This window comes from Cupressus sempervirens, chromosome 9 (assembly GCF_028749045.1).
Source record: "Cupressus sempervirens isolate cs-2001-9-10 chromosome 9, ASM2874904v1, whole genome shotgun sequence".
Classification (NCBI taxonomy): Eukaryota; Viridiplantae; Streptophyta; class Pinopsida; order Cupressales; family Cupressaceae; genus Cupressus; species Cupressus sempervirens.
In genome coordinates, this window is record NC_143126.1 from 474,160,860 (window position 1) to 474,171,722 (window position 10,863).

General features: G+C 31.0%; 1 protein-coding gene across 1 annotated transcript; it reads right to left on the minus strand.

Moving 5' to 3' along the window:
- Positions 1-5,233: 5,233 nt before the first annotated feature.
- On the minus strand, positions 5,234-8,183 carry LOC149539379 (1-aminocyclopropane-1-carboxylate synthase 7-like). The gene is made up of 4 exons (XM_089799200.1): positions 7,861-8,183; positions 7,279-7,410; positions 6,842-7,002; positions 5,234-6,728 (listed from the first exon to the last, which is right to left on the minus strand). The coding sequence occupies exons 1-4, from the start codon at positions 8,071-8,073 to the stop codon at positions 5,873-5,875; spliced, it is 1,362 nt and encodes a 453-aa protein (XP_089655326.1). The 5' UTR covers positions 8,074-8,183; the 3' UTR covers positions 5,234-5,872.
- Positions 8,184-10,863: the final 2,680 nt, after the last annotated feature.

The following is a 10,863-nucleotide window of genomic DNA, read 5'->3' on the forward strand; positions in this document are numbered from 1 at the left end:
GTGTTATCATTTATCGTATCTCTAGATGGAATTTGGTTAAAAAGTAGTTCCTCATCCAAATCCATCAAATTTGTTATGCCTTCTAATTTGTTTCTATCAATAGAACTGCCAATTTCTTCCTCTTCATTACTTTGATTCTCTTCATGAACCTCATCATGTTTAGGAATTTCAATAGGTTGGTTTTGGTTACATTTGTATGACCTTCCATTTTGTCATCTCTTATTCTATCATTTTTATTTGACCTTTTCCTTTTGTTGCCGATTGAATACTTTAATCTATAGAAACAATAATAATAATTTAGATTTCACTAAATACCAGCTAATGCTTCAATATAGAATACATAAAATAAAAATAAGTAGATGGGAAATTACAATTTTGATTAAATCCATGAAATAGATGCTGAAAATGGCTTCAAAATTCGTTGTCTTCCTTAAATGCTCTTTTATTTTTAACTATTTTGTATATTTATTAAAAAAATGAAATATATATATATATATATATAGAACAATGACATTAACCGCTTGCAGTTTGATAGGTCGATAGGGGTTTCAGCCGAACCTAGTTCGATCGAAAGGGTTATGGCTAAAACTCTTTCAGTTGTAACTACCTATGTGGCATCCTAGGTGGTAGCCACATAAGAAAAAATAAAAACTTCTATAAACATCTTGCTTTGAAGGCCAATTTGACCTACTAAATTGAAGTTTTAAAAAAAAAACTAAAAATATACTTTTGTAGGTCTTAGAGTCAAGATTATGGTCATACAATTTCTTTTTAAATTTTGACTACGGATAATATGTTATAATTTTAAAATATTACAAGTAGGTATTTTAAGATTTAGGAAGATGTCTATTCAAAAATAGGAAAAAATTAGTAAATCAGCTCAAAAATTATTATTTTTTAATGTTGCACTAGAGGAGAGATTCTTCTTCAAGAATATGTAATTTGTTCTAAAAAATATGTAGATTTGATGGAAAAAGTTGACGGGAGAGAAAAATGTCAATTTCTAATAACTTTGACTTTGACCAATTATAAGTTGAAAAATATTAGCCGAATTTCAATTTTCCTTTTTTAGTGCACTAGGTATACATGTCAACTCTAACATATTCCAACATCAAGCCAGAATATGAACATTTGTATATATTTTTTTGATGGGAAAAAAACTCTATATTTTTAGTATTTTAAAAAAATTAAAAAATAGACTTTAAAAATTCAAAAATAAATAAAACTTTCACTCAATTTTTTAAAAAAAATTATAGACATAAACTTAATCCAATTTTACACATTTCATTAGTTTACATCATCTTCAAATTCTAAACACAAATGCCATTTTTATCTCGTTAAAGTTGAAGAGTTTGAATTTTGATATCACTTTTCCTTTATAAGAGGTGACACGAGTTTTTTTCTTTTACACATTTAGAAATTTTGATGGTTCTGTAGTTAGAGTTGGAGATAATTCTCGATATCCTATTAAGTGAAAATGATGTATTATATAGTTGATGACAATAACACTAAGGATGTATTTTATTTTTGAGTGTTGGACAACTTTTTGATAAGGTCTATCATCTACAATTCATTGAGAAGGAAGGAAGAAACAAAGGATTAGCATGAAAATTTAATTGGTACTAGTACAAAAAGTAGAGATAATATTTTTTAGTTGAATCCTACTAAGATAATTTTCTTTGTTTCTAAAGTTGATGATAGTTTGTTATGGTAGAAAATATTGAACATTTATGTAAACTTTGATCATATTATGAAAGTGTAATGTTGTAAGAGTTTTGTTAGGAAAATTTTATCAATTTTTAAAAAACTAAAATATGTAATCAATATTGATGTAATAACTACAAGATAATAACCATGCAAAGTGATACAAGATATGTTAAGTACGGAAACCCTTGATCAAAGGGAAACCTCTAGTGGAAATGATGCCCACAAGATAATGTACTTAATATAGAAGGTTCTTTGTAAAAGGGTGTGACCTTGTTCTAGGAGTCAAATTCATATAATCAGTGCATGTGAGTCCTTGTTACAAGACTTTATAGCTCTTTCAAGAGAATCCAAGCCTATTAGGAGTTGTTCCAAATACCTTAGGAGTTGATAAGAAGATAAATGAACCTATTATTAAAAATTCTTTAGAACTATTTAGGCCAAGACCCATTGTTGGCCTCACAACAAAGAAAAAATCTCTACGCGAGATTAATCATTAGGGTTTTGGGGCTCCCCAAACCATAAATCATAATGAACATGGCCACCTGAGGCATCAAAAGAAACTTTGACAGTCTTGTACCAAGTATGTGACAAGAGGAGAACTAGACTCCCACCGGTGATTGGACAAAAATAACTATCTACGTGAACATGCCCTTGAAAATTATCAACACCTCTTAAATCAAAAGGATAGAAATAACTATAAAGAGCCTAGAACTTGGGGGGGAAGGGTGTTCGAAATATGAACCCCATGTACTTTGGAAGCTATTTTTTCTTGGCCTTATCTTTTGGGGCTACTATTTGTTTGACTGTGTTGAGCTACTAGACCTTTGTCTTTTTATTTGGTGACAACTTTTTCCTTTGTTAGGGTTCTAGATCCTTTTTAAAATCTATGTGTATGGGGTTTCGGGTCCCTTCAAAACCTGCTTTAACCACTAATCAAAACCTTTATATTTAAAAAGTTAAGTTATAATTTTATAATATATTTTTTTAGTTGCATTATTTAATTTCCATTAATTTAAAATATACAAGTAAACTAATTATTAGTTAACTAAAATCATTAAAATTTTAACCTAAATCACAATCCAATCTCACTAAAACAAATGTGCAACTTTAATAGCATATAAATATTTAATTAACAATTAATATTCCTAATACATTGAAATATGCAAAGTTATAATTTATATATATTGAATAAATTTAGTACAATATGATATGCAACATGAATTTTAAAATTATTGCATATTGTTTGTGCAATTTTAATTTGAGTTTTTAATTTAATAGTTAATTGTCTCTTTTATTTCCACAATTAGACTTTTAACTAAGTTTTTTTCATTAAATAAAGGTATTTGATTAATTTATGACACTTAAATGCTCTAATATTTAATACTCAAAAAATTGTAAGATTTCATCATTCCTAATTCATAGTTAATCTTGTTAAATTCATTTCACTAAGTAAATATATGACAAAACTCACATGACTGAACCACATAAAAAGAACTCAAAGGATTATCATGCTCAAGGTTAGGTTCACCAATTTACATAATCTCAACGAATTTGGATTGCTAGTCATTTAGATACTTGTCCATATTTTAGGGCAATGATGGCTGAGGTTAGGATTGAGTTGGTAAATTGTATCCCCTCTTACCATTCAATACTATGATAGGAAACACTCATCTTGGCAATTCAATGAAGTTGATGCCCAATACTTATATACTTACATAAAAGACAAGCATATATGCATATTGTATATAAATATAAATAGAAAATATAGAGATCGATACATCATATAGATTTTGTTGAGCAAGTGATTATGACTTCATCCCTTAACCACATCAAACACATCAATTAGAAGATAAAACATACACACCAACCATACAAGTGCATTTATGAGGTAATAAAAACCATAAACATAAATAACATCATAATTTATGCATTATCCGTATGAAAATAACTAACACACACATAGAGTGGTTAAAAAGATTTTAACATCAACATTTACAAGTAAACTATTAGAGGATATCTCAGTCGCATCCACACTGTCTAGTGTCCAAATTTCAATCTACTATTGAAAAGGGAAAATGGTGGAGAACAAAAAGTGACATAGAATTTATGTTTTTTTAATTAAGATACGAATAAAGACTAAATGACAACTTACACAAAATCTTGAATTTTCTGTATTATATTTATTTTGATATATTTTGAATTATAAATTTAGAAAGAAAACTTTACATTATTGATTCAAACAATCTAATGGGCACCCTAACATACTCTTGATATCTCTATCTATATATAAATAAATTAGGTCAAATGTCTACATAGACATCACCTTACATGTTCCCTTCAGAAGTCAAACAACACTAACGTGGAAGGAACTATAACGTTTATTTGACACGAACGCTTTGACCGTGAATTTTAGTCATCTATCGGAATTACGTGAAATGGAGAAGAATAAATGGCAGTGAAACCATGTTGCATTTGCCTAAGTTATTCTTCCATGGCACGTATTTTAGGTTGAGATCATTACGGTGGTGTTGCTTGTTGTTCAAGTCGCAATAACAATGTAGTGGAGTTGGGTAAGTGTTGCCAATTGTCAATGCATTTATTTAGTCTGCTGCATCAGGCAATTGGAAGTCAGCATAGGAATTGACTTCCCTAACTTGTACCTGTTTTTAATGGATGTTGATGACAACCTGGACCGTTGATTTTCTTCCTATTCGCTGTTAATTATATTTCAGCACTTTGTTCAGCAACACCCATTCTAGTCTAACCTTAGAATAACATTTAATAAAATAAGCATGCAGACAGTTGAAAGACCAACGGATCTAAACAATACACAGTTAAAATTAATAGCAATTTAGTCACCAAGAAAACAAAAATTAATTAATGCTTGGTGGTTGTATACCATGGTCAAGATGATGGTGGTTGTATACCATGGTCAAGATGATTAGGGTGATCATTTTTTTTATTTTAGAAAAAGTAATCTTTCTTATTATAATTTTGTTTAAATATTAAATATTTAGATTTCAGTTGTAGTTGTTGATTTAAGTTTTATGTAATCAGTTTTGAATTATATTAACAAAATATTTAGATTTTAGTTGTGGTTGTTGATTTAAGTTTTATATAATGAATTTTGAATTGTATTTTCTAAACTTGGTTATTTGTTTGAGTCTCAATCGAATTAGTCTATATTGAATATTCTTTTCCTCTCTAAATAAAAAGTGGCTTTAAAAGATATTCTTATATTTCATATTAAATTATAAATATTTAGTCAAAAAATGAGATTACATAAAATTTATATTTTTCATATATAATAAATTAATTAATTCAAAAATAAGATAAAATCGTATTTGAATACATAAAATAACTCTAAGTCATCATATATTCATAATTTGATAAAAAAAGATATGTATACTAGTATAAATTTAAGTGTATAGATGCACATACACTATCTTACCAAATTCAATTGAATAGATTGAAACTAGTAATTAAAACTCACAAATGAAAATATACATAAAGACAACATAGTGAATGAAGAAAACTTAATATAACAATAAATATTTTTTATATTGTAGATCATTTACAAATCTTGTGTTCATTGGAACAACAACATGAGACTTACAAGGTACTCCTTACCAGAAACTGGAAGAACAAGAGTCGCATCTTAGAATCCACATTTTACAATGAGATAAATACAATCAATGGAAGACCAAGAATGACAACTTAGAATTCCACAAAAATGTCCCTCTGAAGATATGAACTAGGATTTCCCTAAAGAAAACTCACTGCTTTAAACAATCTACATTCCTTAGACCACAATTTAAATTTTTGAAACATTAGTACTATAGTTAATGAAAAATTTCGGTTAGCTGTGATGCTTGTTTTGAGCTATATTGGAAGACTACGAGAAAGTATAAATGATGTCAGAAATTCTTTGAAAAGTAGAGACCTAGGCTTTGGAAGACTATCAGAAAGTATAAAGAATGGCTTAGGTACAGAATAATATAAGAAATTCTCTGAGACCTAGAGGTCTAGGCTTATGATAATGGTGGCTTTGTGCTCCTTGAAAATTCTTTTTAACAAAATTTCCAAGTGGAAAAAGAGGCCTAGGAGGACCACTTAATTTCAACTTTAGAATTCCCCTTTATTGAGATCACAGAATTACCTAAGGTTAATGCATGGCTTGGTATGTCTCGGCAAATTTTTGAAGTCTCTCCAAAGCAACTTCCATGGTGGAAGTATTCATTTCAGCAAAGCAGACTCTAAACCAGCCAGGTTCCATGCATTTGAATGAGGATCCAGGAGAAATATTCAGTTTGGCCTCGTACAAAATACCCTTCCATAATTCTATCTCCCCTTCTATGTCATTTGATGGAAGCAGATGACTCATGTTTACCCAACAGAAAAGCCCTGCATTCCCTTCTAAGATTTTAATGCCAGCTCTCTTAAACCCTGCCGCAATTAAACTGTGCCTTTCTTGCAGCCTCTTCTTAGCCTCAGCTATGTAATAATTAACGAAATCTGGATTAGAAAGCATAGAGGACAATAAGTGTTGAGTCTGAGTAGAAATCATGGTGAAGCTTGACATTCTTCTAGCTGTTGTAACCACACTATCATTATAGGAATAAATTGTCCCAACTCTGAAGCCTGGAAGACCCACATCCTTTGATAAACTGTACACAATGTGCACATTATCTGGGGTATAATTCTCCTCTGCAACAATCTCTGCAATGCTGTGAAACTCTGGAGAATTGAAGACAGAGCCAGCATAAATCTCATCACAGACAAGATGTATTTTCTTCTTGTTTGCAAAAGCAAACAGCATCTTCAATGTCTCAACACTTGATATTGTCCCCAGTGGGTTGCATGGATTTGTTATGAGAATTCCTTTCACCTTCTTGTTGAGATCTTTGGCTCTCTTGTATGCTGATTCCACTTCAGATTTGGTGATTTGAAAGTTGTTTGACCTGTGACAATGGATTGGCTCAATCTCTACTCCTGTGCGCCACCTCAGATCTCTATCAAAACTACAGTAAAAAGAATAACTTTAGATAACAACAGTATGCAACTATTCATCATTATTGTAACACTAAAAGCCAACATAAGGTTAAAAACCATCATTTCAGTGAAGCCAACTTACGCAGGGTAATAAGGAGATGGTACTAAGAAAACATCTCCTGGATCACCAAGGCAAAACATTAGCACCTCATTAGCTGCAGTTGATCCAGCAGCATTTACTATTCTGTCAGGATCAAATTTCACTTTGTGTCCCCTCAATGCTTCCATGAAATATGCTATAGCCTGTAGTGACAATTCACAAAAAACCATAAAAAAACAATGCCCTAAAGTTTGGTTTATACAATAGGAAGGATTATTCTAATCTTTGGTGTCCCACAAAATAATTGTTTGGCAGATTTTCATGAAGATGGTTTTCTTTTAGATTTATTCTTTAATTTTTTATTTTATTTTGAATCTTAAAACTTTTTCAATATACCGACAATCACATTCTAAGTCAACCCATTAAAACTTCAAACATAGAACAATAAAGCCCATCCAGCCTTTGAAGCTTATTATCACCTTTCTGTATTCTGATAATCCATGGTAATCTTGATTGAGTGCCAAGTCCATGAATGAATCCGAACACTGTTCAGAAGTAATTGTTGCCTCTGGGTTCTTTATCAACCACTTTTCCATCACATCGAATGAAAGCTGCAAAGAAAAAGAAAATAGTGGAATTCAGAAATCTAAACCAAAATATTTGAAAGTACGTCGTCTATTTTCTTCATTTTTAGCATCATTCTTCGTCTTCCTCACAAGATACAAACAAACACATCCAAAACTATCCAAAAAAAGTCTAGACAAATGCCATAGGCTGTCAAAGCTAACACTTCCTAACTTAATATGGAAATATTCTCCATGTGTGCACAAAAAACCCAATGTGAGTGTGCAGCTTATCCTACCTTGTAGGTAAGATTTTTTTCTTGATGATCCTATTACCAGAAATATGAAATATTAATCATGGACTACGGTATAGTTCTAAAAATATTCTGACATCTCAATTCTATGAACTATAAAATTCAACGTCCTTAAAAGGAGAATAAATACTTTTGAGTTCCTACAAAATAAACAAAAACATGTTGTTGGGCTATTTTGCCCTACCGTATTCTCTGCTAAGCCCATCTGGATAACCCCATGGGGATTGAGCTTTTCATCATATGGATCATTTCTATACTTCTCCCACCCAGCAAAGTAAGGTGAATCCTCCCCATGTAGACTACCAGTTGCCATTTTAGACAGACTTGTTTCACTCTCAACATTATCGAAACTTGCACTAAGGCAGTTCATGTTTTCTTCGCATAAGATGGTCCTCATTTTAACCCAAAAACAATTGAAACACACAACCAGAAACTCTAGTGAAATATATCTTTCTCAAACACGCAAAGCTCTTTTTAAAATACTTTGGTTTGCCTTTGTCTGCAAGAAAGCTCAAATCCAAGTGATACAAAATTTGTCACACAATCCCCCTTATATACTTGAATTCATTACCGTAAGTCAAAAGCGTGTGGCCGTAATGTCAGCTTCCCTGAACTTGCCCTAAGGGGACACAAGTACCAGGTGGCGGTCCCTTACTGACCAAACAAATAAATGTGAATGTGAGAATGTATTATAATTCTATGTACAGACAATTGAGCTGTAGGCAAATACGGTCTTAAATAATCACAAAAGACATATAACATTTAATTATTGATCATTTATTTAGCACTTGGATACAACTATTATAGTTTTTGACTATCCCTTATAGGGAAAGGCCAGAGACTTAGAATTAAAAGTGCAAAACGTTTATAGAAGCTTGTTTCTTTTAGAGTTTTATCCGGCGCAAAGAGCTACTGCTTTATGCCATTGCAAATAGTAATATTGAAATTAGGATAAGAGTATAAATTATAGCGAAATGCACGGTTATAAAAATGAAAATACATTTCTCATGTTTATTCACTCTTGTCCTGTTTAGCCGTTTCAAAGTTGAATACTTGGTGGAACTATTTTGAATATACGAATCAAAAGTCCTGAATGTTGTGGCATTTTATCTTTCTAAGACGTTTAAAATGTGAAGAGGGCGTGGGGTTCGTTGTCTGTGAAAAGTCAGATTTGTCAAGCCCTAAAAAGGGTCATATTCAAATTACTACGTTCGGGTAAATGCAGTTCAGTCATGGTCCAACTTTGAACAGTCGTTCGTATTATTTTTTTTCCAAGTCGTACTGCAGACATATTGAAATTAGCTCTTAAAACAGTTTGTAATGGACACCCAAAAGATGGGATCATTACACAGTTGGTGGGTGTCTTCCATTAACACATCCAGTTGGAATGATCAAGGTTCCTTCTATGATCTAATCAGATTTCACGGAGGATATTTTAGTCCAAATTAAATCGACTTCAAATGCATCAAATTATTCATTTAGACTATAGTCTACTCTGGAAATAATGGTATTTAAACGTAGAATTTCTTTCCTAATCAAACACTTCTTGTGTCTGTTCCTTCCTTAAAACTCGTACAGACTATGCCGAAGAACACGTAGAAATTGAGCATGTTTTTGGAATGGCTAATTGAAGATTGAAAGGAATAGGTCGAGATCTTGTTATTAGTCCTTGTTTATAGGCAAATATTTTGTTGCTTAGATGGTTAATGTCCATCAACAACAAGGGTATGGTGTAATAATCAACTCAGAATTGTTGTGGTCACTAAGGTTCAGACATTAGTTAGATCATTAGGTTTGTAAGTCTATTTTGGTTAACATCTTCATGAGATGTGTGCTTTTATTTATATTAGTACGTGTGGATCAACAAGGGTATAGTTTAATGATCAAGTCACAATATTATTATTGTAGAGTCATTAAGGTTTAACCAGTCATTAAATCATCAGGTTTGCAAGTCATGTATCTTTGTTCAGTTAACATGTTGGTAAGATGTGTGATTTTGTACTTTGAATGTATAGTTCTTAATTGGAATGTTAAACATCTTGATTTTAACAAATGTGTTAATATGGCAGAATTTCTACCATAATATGTTGTTTTTCTAAAACTTGTTTAAATTCGACTAAGAAATGTGTACAAATAAGCATGCATTGTATTAAGAATAATAGAAAATAATACAAAGAGATCTTGTTATTTTTTACTTCTAGGGAAATACATTGTTTAGATTGTCTAATTAGTTATTACTTATAAGTGCATATGGGCAACATAATGATCAAGTAGTAATATTGATGTAGCAATCATTAAGTTCACATTTTTGTTGGAAAAATATACTTACATGATGTGTGTCTTTTTTGAGTTATTGCGGTCATAAATTGTGGGCCTTTATTGGATCATTGAGATCATGGCAATGAAGAAATGTGGTAGTGTCTTAGGGGTAGAACTTCCCTATTAATGGTCCCAATGATAAAACTGTTACGAACATATTGTGCCACATGTGATCTCTAAGTTTATATCAAGATTAAAAACCCATTTAACATCAATAAAAATTGTTAGTAAGTGTACCCTTTGCAAATCAAATGTTAAAGGATTTTCCCAAAATAAATAGTTATCTTTTATCAAGTTAAGGTGCAAATGTTATAACTAAATTTATATGAAAAATAAATGGTGAGCAATTTGATTAACTAAAAATATTTATCTATAATCTTTATTGGCTAATACTTTCTATTCCATCCTTCACATGGATTCACAAAACTATAAAAAAAATTTACATTCATGCTATAAACTATATGCTTTATTCATAGAGAACAATATCTAGCAGTAAAATAACAACACATGTAACATTTAGCAAACAACTAAACTAGGGATATAAGATTACTACATATATTAACCTCTTTCATTTTAACCTACATGCACACAAACACATGTATATATGTACATATGTGCACATATGTGTAAAGAGGGGGGTTTTCAATCATCAAGATTAGAACACCACAAGGAGAAAATAGTCCAACATTACCCCAAACACTAGCATTCTATTGAGCTAGGATAAATAAAATGAAAAAGAATAACTAACTATATAGATAACTTTACACACCTTAACAAGCTATTGGAGAATCCTTAACAAGATATCCTATTAATTATTTCTAAGGGTATAAAGAAAAGATGTTTCCCTTGATTGGGATATAGTTGTACG